We start from the raw sequence: 16,352 nt of genomic DNA, 5'->3' as shown, positions 1-16,352 counted from the left end.
TATAAGAGTAATAAAAACAATAATAATAATATGTTCACTTTTTCAATTATCATAACACATATATTTTTACTATTAATTATATAAAGTAAGTTGGGTTCTGACTTTTGTAGAAAAAGGTAATACGACAAAAACGTTGAATATCGGATTTTGTCAGTTAGGTTTTAATGTTATGAAAAATGTAAAAATAATGTATCAATATACACATTATAAACAAAGATGATATTATATTTGTACGGAATTTTAAAATATAGATTATTTATATTAATAGATGATATTATAATATTATTAAATTAATATATAAAATAAATTTCAAATTATTAAAAATAAAATAAAATGAATTGAAAAAATATGAAAAAATAATTATATTGAATAAAAAAATAGAAGATAGATAATTTTATGTAAAATAAATAAAAGAAACGGATAATTTTAAAAACTTTAATAAATAATTATATTATATCGTTAGAATTTAAAATATAAATTTTATTTTATATTTAATAAGAATGAAAACAAAAAGTGTCATAAAGAAATAATATTTACATGTCCACTATTTTAAAAAAATTCATTTATTTTTAGTATAAAATGTTCATAATTAATAGTATCGAACTCCCAACTTTCCTCTTAAAAACAACTCAAAAACTAAAATTTTCATGTAAAGTAAACAAGAGAGGAAAGATATTATTGATTTGACTTTATGAAACTGACTTATTTTATAAACTAATGTTGGTTAATTATGGTGTTGATACTTAATCGACCTTAAGTCATTTGCAATAATTTTCGAGAAATAAAATTTTAACGAACTAAATTCGAATTTTCTAAATATTTTAGAACTTAAATCAAACTAACTCAATAAAAAATATTATTTATTTTTAATCAACAAAATCCATGTTATACAGACATGCAAAATTATGTTTTGAGAAAAAATGTACGGTTTTGTAAAAAAAAGTGTCATTTTTTAAAATGTAAACAATGTATTAAGTGATATATATATATATATATATATATATATATATATATATATATATATATATATATATATATATATATATATATATATATATATACTAACTAGTGGTAATTGAGAAAAAAAAATTATGACACAACATTTTATCTGTATACCAACTAATTTTAATTTTTAAAGATGTTTATTTTATTTATTTATTTTTTACTGAATTCTCTATGAATAAATTTATTCAACTAGATATACAGCTAAACGTCCATAAACCAACAAAAAAGTCTATAGTATTAATACGAGCCCAGCATGAAGTAAGTATATTAAATGTTGATTGTTTTGATGATCTTCCCGTTATAATAAATATATTCAGATTATACAAGTTTAATTTTAACTTAGTTAAACTCTACCATTATATTTGTTATTTATTTTATATATTTTGAACAATAGATACAAGGGTATTAAATGACTTTCCTTTACCCTTCCAATCCTTTCACCTGTATCATAATTTTTAAAATAGGCTATATTTTAACTATGTTTTTTGTTTTTCAATTAAGATTTTCTCATTTTTCTTTAATGGTGACATGAAATAACGTACAATGTATTTTGAAAATTATTCAATGTCAACAATGATTTTACATTGATTTTTAAATTCTTTTTTCTTTTTATAGTTTCATCATATGTAAAGTATATTTCGAATTTTTTGTTGTTGTTAGTAGAATTATAGTAATATATAAAAATTCCAAAAGATATTGTTAAAAAAAAACACTCCACATTAAATTTCTCAAATTTTATTATTATAATATTAAAAACAAAATAATGTTATTATTTTGAAATAAATGTTAGGACTACCAAATCTAAAAGTTAGTTTTCAGATAGCAATTGTTCATAAAAGAAATCTAACACCATATTCGATATAATTTAAAAAAAAAATTAATGTTTGTAGGGTATTTTGTATACATTGTGAAACTTTCTTTGTAATGGGATATTCAATTTATACTTTAATTATGAAATCGTATATTTCTTTAAAAATATTCGTTCAAAATGTTTTTTACACCTGTTAAAACAAAATGTTTTGAACAGAAGAGAAAAAATAGAATATAATAAAATAAGAAAAAAAATAAACATTATATTAAGGATGTGATATTAGTGAAATTTGAAATTAGTTATTCTTTCAAATTTAACCCAAATTAGTTTCTCCATTTTATAAATGCGTTAATTTATTTATTTTAATTAAATTTTATGAAATTTATTTAATGTTTTCAACGCATTTCATATAATATTTCGACTAACATTAAAGTAAAAACATGTTAAATGATATAAACAACTTAGATGTTACCATAAAACACGTTGTCAAATAAATCTAACAAGTTTTGATTAAAAGTAATAAATACATATATTTATAAAGTTAAGAGACTAAAATAGATAAAAGTCTCGAGGAAAGACTAATTACACATTTCAATAGTAAAGGATTAAAAACATATTTAATTATAAAAATAATAGTTTAATTATTTCAAAAATTACTTTTATTATTATTACTAATATATATCCATTTCCTTACATTGATAAAAATAATCATATGACTAGAAAGTATTTACCACAATAAAAATAATTTAGAAGTATGACTAAAGTTTATTTTAAAGTCGTACAAAATGTGTAGATAAACATAATTACAAAATTGTTTTTCATTGATTTTTACGATGCTATAATTATATAATAAAAATATATTGTAACTGTTATTAAAATTAAAATCACATGATAAGATATTTGTTTTTGTTAATTGTTATAATCAAATAATAAATATATTTGTAATATTTATAGTTATTTGTTTTTTAACTAACTGAAAAAATGAATTATAAATCATAGAGATAAAAAGTGTTAAAACATTTAAAATTAATCGGGTTAAATATGTTTTTGAGTCATTAATTTTCAGTGAAATTTGAAATTAGTTTATTTTCGAAACTTTAACCAAATTTAGTCATTCAACTCTATAAAATATATAGAATTAGTAATTTCAACCAAATTTTGTTAAATTTAATTGACATTTCAGGATACATTGAAGCTAATATGTATCAAATAGTGTAAACAACTCAAATATTATTTTGAAATGCGTTTGAAATATCAAGTAAATTTAACAAAATTTTTTTATTCAAAAAACTAATTCCATGCATTCATAAATTTTAGTGAAAATTAAGGGAGAGAAACATATTTAACTCATAATTATTTATACTATTTTTTATCATATACATTTAATTTAAAAAAAAACAGTTTTTTAAAATTAAATTAATATTTTATTTTTTAAACGATATTTTTTAAACTTTAACTGTTTTTCTTATTTAACTATTTTCTTTTAAAATTAATTATTTTTGAAACTAAAATAATTATTTATAAGAAAAATTTACATAAAATTCACTTGTAATAAAAATATAAGATGTACTTATGTCTATTTTTTTGTAATTATAAAAATAAAAATAATTTTATTATTTTTTATTATAAAAAAAAAAAGCGAACATAATTTTATACTGGTGGTGTTCATAAAGACTATTACAAGATCCAATTTTATTATTTATGGCTATAAATTAATTGTCAATTAGTTTACATTAGAAAGAGGTTATCTAACTACTTTTTAGTGGAACCGCCCTGCTGGTTCAATTCATCTCTCTATAAATAGCACTGACAAGGTCCAAGTACTTTGTTGCAGCAATTATTGAATTGTTGGGAGCAGATTTGTTTAGACCTCAACTCACTCTAGTCAACTAATTTCAGTCACGGTGCCCTCGGGAACCCTAACAACCGTGCTAAAACCCAAGCCACGTCGAATCGATGATTGAACCCTATAACAAGTAACACATTCTTCTACCTCTCTTTAGTTCGAGTGCATCTAAGTTGCGTTTAGTCAAATAAAAGTACAAACGAAGAAGAATAAGCGGCTTTTGAAGTGCATGCAATATTGTGTATGACTATGCTAATTTTTGTTTCAATTCGTTTGTTGAATGAATTTGCGTAGGTTGGTTAAACTAGCTGCTAGGGCTTTCTACGATGATCTTACCAGCAAAGGAGATAATCAGCCTAAAACAGGAAGGAGTGATAACAGGGGAATTGCTGTAGTGGTACTTGACGCGCTCACGAGGTTCGAGTTTTCTTCTTGTTTATACTCTTCTGGAGGCATGCCTGTGTGTTATTCTGTTGAAAGTGATTTTGAATTTTGGTAGTTGAGTAGTTAAATTGCGAGTAATTCTGGACAAATGCTGATATTGCTGCTGCAATGCTATTTTGTGAGGCCTTAAGAAGCTAAATATTGAGTTGGTTACTGAATTTAGAACCATGGAACTGATACCTGTGTACAAAGGAGCGAAAACCAGAAGAGAGCGAAGTTATTTGAACTTTCAAGTGCAAAGCATAGAAAGAACGAGAAAGCCGTGAAAATGGAATGAAAAATAAATAAAAAAAGAAATGGGTTAAATGATATATTGGTTGAACTTGACTCTAGTGTATTTGGGAAAACGCATGTCAGTTATTATTTATTTAATTTGGTGTTTGATGGTATTCATTAATATTTGTTTCAGACGGCAATGGGTTAGAGAAGAAGACTTGGCAAAGGACCTTAAACTGCATACGAAACAACTTCGTCGAACTTTGCGGTACTTTGAAGAAGAAAAGATCATTACTCGCGATCATAGGAGAGAGGTAACTATTTGTTTCTGCCTATGCATTAGCCACTAAAGTAGATAATTTCCTTTGTTGGTTCATATTTTGATTGAGAACACAAATAGCTTAACATTGCTCTTTTGAATGGACTTAAGAGACTCATTTGATGAATTGTGTTAAGTCATATCTCTTGACCATTAAAATCACCTGTCCCAGTTTCTTTTTTGTCTTCTTTCTTGTCCCTCCAATAAGTTTCTGCCACGTCAATTAGAAATGTTAATTCCATTTAATGCTTATGGGTTATATTAATTGACATAGAAAGAAATTGTTCGAGGGACAAGGAAGGAGACACATAATGAATGGAGGTGATTTTAATCCATACCTTGACATAGCAATTTGACAGATTATTTAGGATTGTTTTTTTAAATAAGTTGAAATAGGCAACACAGTTCAATAAACGAAATAAAACGGTATATTTCATTTGATAACAATCTGGTATTTTCTTAATGCTTATCATAACTTTTTCTTTTTCACTATAATCTGATGAAGAATATAACTTAAGATACTTGAGAGTTTCACTACATAAAGTATAGAACCACCTGCAAGATTATTATCCAAATATCCATAAGGTGCAACAAACTTTTAAGGTTTAGTTATGCTGCTGTTTATGGGGGAAAACGCCATAGTTATCATTTTTCAATACTGTGCTAACGTGGCAAAGTGGCCTTGGACCACTACAAAGTTTGAATAGTAATGCATTTTGTGCCCAAAATAGTGCTTGTAGCAGCACAAGCGAGGCTTTTTGATAGTCCATCTACCCTTTGAAACAGAGTCATTTATGTGCCAGGTGTTGGGAGGGATAGTGGCAAACCTAAGATCTCCCTCCACCTTTTCAGAATTCAAGATACCCCTGTAGGGAGGAAAAGGGCTACTGTCCAGGTGTTACTTTGCTTCAGAGTAGTGAATTCAGCTTGCATGGAAGCAAGCCAAGTCTCATCTTGTAAGGCCTGTTTGACATTCTTTGGTTCAGTTTGAGCAATGAGTCAAGTGAGATTGAGTCCAGGAACTACATGAACAGAATGGGATCTATCCTACATGTGGTGAGTATTGACAGGACAATAAATTGGTGAAGACATCAGAAGATGTTTGAAAGAAGGAGGAAATAGACTTTGAATTTGAATGACTGAAGAGGAAGAAAGAGGGGGAAGAGCTGAAGGAGGGGATAGTGACTTGTAGGGAAACTAGAGGTACTTGGGATGCATCCAGAGAGTGGGGTGGAGAAGAGAGTAAGATATAGAGAAGAGATCTTTATAGGGAAAACAATTCATAAACACCACATCTTTGGATATGAATAACTTGCCATCCCGAGAAAGAGAATTATAGAATTTATGAACAATGGATTATTCTAGGAATAGGTACTCTTGGATTTGAAATGTAATTTGTGTTTTTTATATGGACGTAAGAAGGGAACACGAGAGCTCTCAGACATACAGAAAGCTGTAACTTGGTGAGTATTTGAACATTGCTTGATATGGAACTTCAAACTTAAGAGAAAATGTAGGGAGCCTATTTACAAGGTAATAGAGTGTACTTCTATATGTAGATTGCTGAGTCAGCACTTAGTCAGAGTTATTAACTAACTGTCATTCTGTTATGACAGTTGGAGTTAGTTGGGTTAGCCAATTGTCATTCTATTATGATGGCTGGAGTGTATGGTTTGTAGCCTAACCTGTTCCTCTGTAAAAATAACTGAAATAGCTCTGTTGGAGTAATCAGTTCATTTTTACAGTTTAATAAAGTTTCACTTTCATTTTTCTTTTTGTTTCTCTGGATTCCTTACAAGACAAACAGAAGCAACAAACATATGATCCCAGAATTTTTTAAAGGAAGGGAAGTGATGGAGACCGAGTCTGAAATCCATATTCCATGACGTGTCTACGTTTGCAATTCAACATCTGGATTTTGATGATGTAAATGGGGGCATTGGCATATTAATCTACAAAATCTATAATCATGAAGGAATTTAGTCAAAGGACAAAATTGAAGGTATAGCCAAATTGAAGTTCAACCATTTTCTGAATTGTATAGAAACTGAAAAAATATTAGCCTTGTGTTTGAGTAAGTACAGCCACATAAACATGGAGTATGTATCAATGAATGTTAAGCATAGCATTTTTGGATCAGCTGCCAACTACGTCTAAACTAAAATCTTCTCAAAAGAAATGCTGAAGTAATTAGTTTTTTTGTCAATTATCAGCTGAATGAGAACTGTTAAATTTTGAGCTTTTGTGAAATTGATGGGAAACTAATTCCGAGTAAACTTTTTTACTGCACTGACTGAGTTTTGGAATCTGTAGTGGAGAGATGTTGCTACTGGATCAATGCAACAATAGATTCATAATCCTTGGGTAAACCTTCATGCAAAAACATGCGCAACTTGGAGTGACCTGATAGTAAGTGGCAAGATAGCCCAAAAAACTTCAATAGAATATACTTCAATACTATCTTTAAAATTGACTTTAAATTTAACTCAATCTCACAAAATTGGTTTGTAAAGGAAGGTTTACACCCATTCATATATTATCATTTGACTATCATATTTTTAGTCAATGTGAGATTTCTAACAAATAGGTTTGGTTAACTTTTGATATTCCTTGGAATAACTTCTAAATTTTAAAATAAATATGAAATAAAAAAAGTTATATTGTGTTTAGAAAATAATGTCCCCACATTTTCCCTGGGCATGCAACTTCCTCACCTCCTTAGCATGATAATAAAAATTGTATAGACATGGAAATATAACTTTTTTGGGAATAAAAGATACCTATGAATACTTTTTTGATAACCTTTTAACAAATGTGAGAAGAAATATTATTACTTTCATTATTCTGGGAATGCAAAAAGATTTCGTGAAACAAATGATCCTTAGAGTTCCCTAAGATTCAACACAACCAATAACTTCAGTCAGAATTCTACTATTTACCGTAGATTATCACAGTGAAATCATAGGTAATCAGTTATAACAGAAAACTGAAAACCCTAGCCAAAAACTATCATGCTAAATCAGAGGGAAAAACACTTAGAAAACAACTAGATAACCTGGAGAAGATTACTTTCTGAGTTTTTTTTTTTTTTCTTTCTGAATTATGATGAATGAAGAGTAGGTAAGCTCCTTTAAGATCATTATTTTAGAACACTCCCTCTTTTGGATGCATTTCATATTATTTTCTCTATCATGTAAAGTTTCCTTTCATCTATTATGGTAAGTTTAAATTCTGCTTAACTAGTTATTTATATTTAGGGTCTATAAGTCTCATCTGTTGATGTGTGTTTTATAGAGTTGTTTTAGTTATTTTTTATTGTTAGATTTGGTTCTATGGGAGAGTTGTGGTTGACTGTGTTCAAGATTTGACCTCAGACAGCAAAAGGTGCAAAAATTTATAGTGCTGCTGTAGCTGCTACGGCTGATGGTCATCAGGCAGCAAAAGAGGGAGAAGAAAAGGTCAAGCTGCACACACACTCTTACTGTTGTCTAGATTATGCTCAGGTCCATCTCTGCACTCTAATTCTTCCATAATTGTGGTTTAAGAAGTATACTTGGTTGTTTATTTGCAGGGAGAAGGAAAAAACAATGGTATTTTACCTTTTTATTGATATTTTATTTGAAACATTACAAATGTACAACCAATTTATGCCCCTTTCATATATAGAAAACTCTTATGTTAAATTTCATTGCAGATTTATGATGTGATTAGGTACAGACTACATCGCATGAAACATAAGCTGAAAGATGAGTTAGAGAACAAAAATACACTTCAGGAATATATATGTCCAAACTGTGGAAAAAGGTTTCAATAATTCCTTTTAGTATCAACATCGTATATGTCATATTTATTTTGTATTGATGCATTTTTATTCTATAATACTTGTGCATATGGATTATGATAGATACAATGCTTTGGATGCTCTACGGTTAGTATCGTTTGAAGATGAAGACTTCCACTGTGAAAGTTGTGATGGACAACTAGAGGTTGAAATTGATAAGATAGCTGCTCAAGACGGGGGAGATGGAGATGACAATGCAAGAAGACGCAGGCGTGAAAAGTTAAAGGACATGCTTCAAAAGATGGAGGTTCTTATCTGATTTTACTATGCTGTTTATTCATATTTGTGGCGTCTTATGATGTGGATCATTTCACTTAATTTAGTTGGTTTCATTGTTCTTTCCAATAACTGGGAAGCTTAGCAAATTTAGTTTATAACAATAAATGATTATTTCCTGATTGCATGTATCATTAAACTATCTCTCTGATTCTTTATCTTATTGTTAAGATAAGCTGTCTAATAATGTGATTCCCATTTAAAGATTCATTTCGGGTCTAGGAACTATCAGTTAGTTTGTAAGGTTAATCTCTTATCAGTTAGTTTGTAAGGTTAATCTCTTCTAATTGATTTTATGCTACAAAAAAGTTAATTAATTTTATTTATTTATTTTTTATTTTATAAATTAATGTTTAAGATAAAAAATTGAAAGTATATTATTAAAAATTTGACTTTAAGTTTAATTCAATTTCACGAAATTAGTATGTAAAGTGAGATTTATGTCCACTTATATACTAGTAATTTAGCTATATGTCTAGTGAATGTGGGATTTTCTATATGTATAAACCCTGTAAACCTGCTCTCATGTGTTCTAAAGAGCAAAAGTAGGAGCCCTAATCTAATGAATGCTTGATAATTTCCTAAAACCTTACACTCAATGACAAAGTATCATTTTGGAATTTGATACTGCTAAATTCAACTGAAAGCCAAATTATGAAAAGTAAAAAAAAAATAAAATTGACATGTGTAGATGCCTGTTAGGTTTCAGGCGTTTGCACCTTACTACTGTTGTTACTGTAAAATGATGATCCCTGTTTGAGATGAAGACAGAAATCTCATTGTAGCCGGGCTGGGGAAGTTGCGACAACATCAATTTTCAAATAAGAGAGAAATAGATGACCTAACTCAATCTTACAAAACTGATTCGTACGATGATGTTTGTGCTCACTTATATATAATAACTAGTATGAAATGTGAGATTTCCAACCGCATGAAATGATCTGCTGTAGTTTAGAAATGGGGAAAGAGAAGTTGATAACCCTGAACTAAATGTGACATGCAAGTCTTTAGTAGGTCAACTACTTTACTATTTTTGGGCATCTTTTGTTGGGTAAGTATTCTCGAGAGGTGCAAAACTGAGGCTAGCTAATGAATGATAGTACATTGCCTACAGGTTCTTAATCTCATTTGAATTTTGTGATATATTGTTATAATTTACTCAATATGGCCTTTACTATTTTTGTTGCTACTGGTCCACAACCTAGTGCTTGTGCAGGCACAGCTCAAACCTTTAATGGATCAACTCAGTCGGGTAAAAGACTTGCCTGTTCCAGAATTTGGCAGTCTTCAAGCATGGGAAGCTCGAGCTAGTGCTGCTGTCCGTGCAGCTAGTGGAGATATCAATGTTGGAGATTCTAAAATGTCGCAACTAGGATATAATGGAGTGCCAATGCCATACAGTGGAGACACTAAGGTAACATTCTCCTGTTGAAGGGTGCTATGTTTTTTGCACGTGGAGTGACAGGGAAACCATGGTACTTCTTCCCCCACCCCCCTCAACCATCAGTAGGAACAGTGTTAAAAGTGAGGATGATTGTTTGCATTTAGATTGTGTTTTGAATTTCTTCAGCCAATATTTAATAGGTGGAATTTCTATCTTTGAACTGTATAAGAAAACCTGCAAAATGTTGGTAAAAACGACTTAAAAGTTTGATAGATGTATCATGTATCTTATAATAAAAAGTTTATAGTACTTCTATATGATCTATTATGATTATATTTCTGTACAGCTTCCTTTATTCAAAGAGGATCATTGTTGAGTTGAATACAAAGTGAAAGCCTTTTGAACTTACTTACCTTTTCCCAAAGCAATATAGACCGAAGAGAACTACTGAAAGACTGAAATGAATGCAAATAGGATCTTTTTCTGTTTGTGGTGGTAGCATGATAGTTTGTATGTCCATGCTTATCATGAATGTACTTGCCAACTTGCTAGATTGTCTTCGTTTCATGCTTGTTTTCCGTTCTCCTCATTCTGTTTGTTGTTAAATTTGTTTAACTTTTCATTTTATCTTGAAACAAGTTACATGTGAATAAATATGGCCTACAAATCTTCTTTAATGCTTTTCAATTCTTTGCATTGAGCGTATATTCCTTAAATAGTTTTAACTACTTAACAGTCTATTGATGAATGTGTCAGGTTGTAGTTGACTTCAACAATACTGAAGGAAAAGGAGAGGGCTTTAAGTCTGAAACTGACAGTACAACTTTAAAGGTTTTGCCTCCCTGGATGATTACATCAGGTATGAATCTTACAAAGGAACAACGTGGGGAGGTGAAGGAGGAAACAAAGTTGGATGGGACTTCAACTTCCATTGTAGCACAGGACATAGATGACAAGAAGTCAACAATTGCCCATGACCATAATAAAAATATACAGGTTCATAACATTAAATAAACTTTTTGTCCCTTTCTGTTTGTCTTCATTTTCCTTTCCTCCCAAATGTATAAGACAGTTTTTGTTCACTAAATTTTCTGCTTCCTCCTATTTGTTATTATTACAGGATGAGTATATTAAGGCTTACTATGCTGCTTTACTTAAACAACAACATGATATGGAAGAAGCTGCAAAAAAACAATTGTCAAATACACTTGCTGCAGACAATCCTTCTAGCAGTACTTCCAATCGTCAGGTTGGCAAGAAATCCAAACGTGAGGAAGATGATGATGGTACTGAGTGGGAGGAGACTCCTATTGCAGGTAACATTGTAGTCTTTTAATTTGATATGACTAAGATTTGGATCCTCAAGTTTAAATCCCTAATGTTTCAGAATTTTGAGTTTAATACTCCCTCCCAAATTCCTAAAGAATAAAAAAGGCAAGGCATAAAATTTTAAACAATAACTTTCGAAGTTCATGTGATTACTTGTGAGTTTGACTATATTATTGCTCGAATTTTTTTGTCTGTATCTAAATTATGTTCTTAATACACATGGTCATCACCCTGGATTCATCAAGTCTAGAACTTATTATGATTGTGGTTTTGAGATTATTAGGTGCTACAACGGTGACATTTACTTGGAATGAATGATGGAGATACCCAACTTCATATAAAAAGTGATTTGGTAAAAACTAACAAATGGGGCTAATCTCCTTTTAGTATATATCATCCTAGTAGAAATAGGTCTACGCCTAATCAAACGTTTGAAACATGTCCTGTTCTTTACTAAAAGGTTATAAACCTCTTTTTTCTTTTCAGTAAAGGGAATATGCATAAAGCAGAACTTGGAGGAATTGAAGTAGTTTGCTAGGAACCAATAATTGAAAAGAGAAAGAAAATAATTTTTTTTATCGAATAGAATGAAAACAAGAAATAGGAGAGCACTCTCTTCTCCAAGGATTTCCCATTCACCAAGAGATAGTGCTCAATCTACAAAACTAACACCCTTTATATCTAACACCTCAAGTGACTAACTCATTAGTATTCTAACTATCTTAACTAAGTTCTCTTCTTCTTATACCCTCACATAGTTCAAGGGATACCTAGGCTGGTTAGTTTTGGGGGATGGTGAAGCAAACTCAAATATTTAACTGTTAAGTGGGGAAAGGATAAGGATCAGAAAAAAATTGAGAGGAGATAATTTATTGTTTAAAACTCAAGCTGCTTGGAAGATCTTACTTAGCCATTCAATGCAAGCTGAAAGGGGTTTGTTGAGGCATGTCAAGTTATAATTACTGTGCAAAGTGAAACAGAAAAACTACAGGCATGGTTTGAAGTAGTTTTGATTGAGTTTGATGATCTCTTCCACGAGCCAACTGGTACCTCCTAAGAGAGATCAAGATCACACATCCCAAATACGCGCCCTTACCAATACCCTCACTGGCAAAAAAAAAAAAAGAGAGAGAAAGAATTATTAGAGGGATGTTACAAGCTGGGAGATATTTGACCCAGAACCAGCCCTTTTAGTAGTCCTGTCATTTTGGTCAAGAAGAAAGATGGTGTGTAGCAATTCTGTGTGGATTAAAGGGCACTAAATAGGCTAGCTGTTCTTGATAAATTGCTGATCCATGTGATTGATGAATTGTTAGTGAGCTTGGAGGTGCTGTAATTTTTTCAAAGTTGGATTTGAAGTCTAGATATCACCTGATTTGGATAAACAAGGAAGAAGAAATAAAATAAACTCTCGTTAGGCACTTTGAGAAGCCTGAACTCTCTCAGGGTTCCAAATTCTACTAAATTCCAGCCTCCCCACTTCCTACCCTCTTCTGTTATCACATTTTTCGCCCACTCATCTCCCCATTTCCACTGATTTGGCTATAATGAGGTGTTTTACATTTTCTTCTCAAGGTCATCCAAGGAACAATAACAGCTTTAATTACTTTGCTCAGGCTCGTTTCCAATTACCATACTGGGATTTTCAATTGAAGTTGCAGTACGGGCTGCCGAAGTTGCAAGATAACAATCTGTACTCTTCGTAATATGGTTGTGACTTTTTGTGCAATAGAGTTATAGTGCTGCATCAAGTGATGTGGTCTGCTGTTTAAATCCTTGGTGTTTGGTTTGTGTTTGACTGGGTGGTGCCTGTTGGACTAGCATAAAAGTCAACTCCCTTCAACACTTTGAAAAATATGGAAGGAATTACTGGAAAGAAATTGTGTTGGGTGAATGTTATTGTGAACAGGAAGGATTACTTTGTTATTTGAGGTGGTCTATTACTAGTAACAATTATAATTATGTAGTCACGTCTTCTAGTCTGATCTATGGACCCATTTAATTTAGGTTATTAAGTTGATGTTTCCGTAGCATTCTGGTACTTATGCTGTGTTTTTCAAATTGATTAGACACTTCATTGGAATTAGAAAATTAAGACTTTTCTTTTCACAGACTACACTGATCCAATTGAGGATCAATTTTGTGATGAATGTTTGTGATTGTGATAGAATATCAAATTAAATCTGAAAACATTTATTGAAACAATCTGAAATTATACACTATACCAGTGGTATTCTCCGTGCCATAGCTCTCCTGCATATTGTATTCTAACTACTCTCTGTTCTTATACTAAAAACAGAAAGTCATAACTTTGCACGCTGTTCCGAAATTAAGAAAATACACTACAAACACAAAGCATACCTATTAAATGGCATAAGAACCATTCACTACAAAGAATAACCGCTGTTTGAATACAACTACTGGAATAAACATTTCAAATAGGAGATTTTGGACCATGGTCTGGACCTGTGTCTGAACCAGACGCATGCCCAATAATCTGAGATCCATTATTCTGTTTCCATCAGATTGATTATATCCTATTTGATTGGTGGAAGTTTTTGGTTTGCCGGAGTATAAACTTTTCAAGAATCTCGATGCATGAATTATTTTTTCCTGTTGTGACCTATGAAGTCGGGATAAGGACACGGACATGAAGATACGGCTAAATTGAAAAAACATAGGATACGGGAAACGATATGTATATACATATTAGTTTTAAACTTTCAATTAACACATTGTCATCTAACATAAAAATGAATATAATTTATCTATCTAATATCCAAAAAAGTGAATAATAGTGATCATATAAGATCTTTTCCTTATTTTTATAATCATAATAGAAACTTATGTGATAAGTTTACAAGTTTATGGATTTTTTAGAAAATCATTGAATTTACGGTTATTAACATTGTGTTGGAGTTATGTCAAAAACAAAAAGATGTCTTTCAAATTGGACACTTTACTGACATGTATGTCAGTGTCCGATATGTGTTGGGCACGGGACACGCCATTGATATGGCGTGTCGGGCTTCATAGGTTGTGACTATTACTACTCTGGTGGCAAAGTCCAGTTAAAGGGCTTGGTGGTGTTTAGTACGAAACTGCCAGTTGCAATAGTGGCATAGCATCAGTGTTGGTAATGACTGCTATCAAAATTTTGATAGGAGAGGGAAATCAGACCTTAGTTGATGAGGCCAAACATCAGAGTTCAAAGAATAGGATTTGGCTTCCATGAAAATGTGCCATTTTATGAGAATTGACAAAAGATATACATGGTGGTTTCTATGTATACCAACTATCGAGTATTCATAACAAGGAACAAACAATTACAAACTAAATAAAAGATATTTAATCTCCTAATTCTCCTAATAACTGGTATAAATAGGGTAGACATAAACTTGTCATCCGACTAAAATTGGAGAATAGTGGAGAATGACAAGACAATTGCTGTGGCTGATGTTGTGGAAGTGGTAACAAGTGTAATGGTAGAAGGAAGAGGTGAGACAAGTATATTTTCTTGTTAGTTTTTTAGTACTATTCAGTCTGGAAAATTTTACTAATGTGGAGTCGATAGAGGCAGGTGTATTTTTCGTATAAAGTTAATTGGGCTCTGTATACTAATTTGTCCCACTATTAATGCGTTGATCTTAATTCTATCCGACCTTTTTTTAAATTCACAATTTGGTCCATTTTTTTAAAGTGGATCAATGTGTCTTTCTATCAATTTGAGCATAACGCAATTAAGTGAGTGGATGATAATATGACAATTTGGTTTATTAAGTGTCAAACGAGTTGGCAACTGATGACATTGTCCGTTTGCATCCCTCTTTTATGCGTGACACAACATCACAAGAGTCCTTCTCCCGTCTGAAGTAATGACCCAACCTCATGAGTTTAGCTATTCCCTTTGTTCCACTTTTTCCTTCTTATTTCATTGTTGGGGTGGGGTTGTGTTCCCGGATAAAAGGGTTTGGAGAGGAAGATTGGAGAGGAAGAAACTATCGTCTGCTGTTAACTCGTGTGGCACAATCAACTGAACTGCCACCCACTTAAACTCAAATTTGTGGAAGGACCACATGAATACGTTTTACAAGATGGGACACAATAGAGAGTAATCCAATAATAGTGGGACAAATTAATATATTAAGTCAATTAATTATAATAGGAATCGTTATGTGAGGACTAGACATTATGATTTGCTTGATAGAGCTGAGTCGTAGTTTGTTTGTTATTGATCTGAACGCCTCCCCTTCCAGATTTAACTGGCCCGAGAAGTATTAAAATTTAATAAACCTTTTCTTTGTATTATTAACATTGCTAAGTCCCCTTCTGAAATTTCCTTTTTAGCAGTTACGATTTTATTTTATTTTTTCTTTTGATTGAAATGTTTTATGTGTCAACTGATTTATGCGCTGGGTGTAATATTTAACAGGCAATGGAAATGGAGGTTACAAGGTCAGGGATTTGAATGTTGAAGCTGAGAAAGTTCCAGCAGATGATGACGACGACGATGATGTAGACTGGGAGGAAGGTTGATGAAAAATTATCTGGTCAGTAGTGTGTAATGGGCCTATTCTGATTTCCGAAGGCAAGTGCTCATATAGTAAGGCCGCTGCAAAGTACAAGACCGGAATTAACTGTTCACATATTCTTGCTTGTGCATCTTATTGTGGTTATGCCTCCGTGTGGCTTCAGATAAGGTGCGCAGTTGACTTTTTAGTTGTTAATCGTATATTGGATGAAAAATACTACTCGGAAACTTTTCATGCTATATCCGTCCAAAAATAGTGTCACCAACTTTATTTTATTGTCATTGCATTACTATATTCCAGTGGATACCTAGATTTGTGAGTAATGTGCATTCCAACATTTTACCAGGCA

General features: G+C 31.3%; 1 protein-coding gene across 1 annotated transcript; it reads left to right on the top strand.

Annotated features, from left to right (window-relative positions):
* Window positions 1–3,562: 3,562 nt before the first annotated feature.
* Window positions 3,563–16,352, top strand: LOC114178310 (transcription initiation factor IIE subunit alpha-like). Its single transcript, XM_028064141.2, has 10 exons — window positions 3,563–3,792; window positions 3,957–4,079; window positions 4,516–4,636; window positions 8,016–8,144; window positions 8,336–8,445; window positions 8,546–8,729; window positions 9,975–10,172; window positions 10,899–11,138; window positions 11,263–11,458; window positions 15,904–16,352. Exons 1-10 carry the CDS (start codon window positions 3,773–3,775, stop codon window positions 16,005–16,007), a joined length of 1,425 nt encoding a protein of 474 aa, XP_027919942.2. The 5' UTR covers window positions 3,563–3,772; the 3' UTR covers window positions 16,008–16,352.

The sequence above is a fragment of the Vigna unguiculata genome, chromosome 3 (assembly GCF_037176805.1).
Source record: "Vigna unguiculata cultivar grain cowpea cultivar isolate G323 ecotype 2 chromosome 3, ASM3717680v1, whole genome shotgun sequence".
Lineage (NCBI taxonomy): Eukaryota > Viridiplantae > Streptophyta > Magnoliopsida > Fabales > Fabaceae > Vigna > Vigna unguiculata.
The sequence above is the reverse complement of the archived record's forward strand: the minus strand, read 5'-3'. Positions and strand labels throughout refer to the sequence as shown.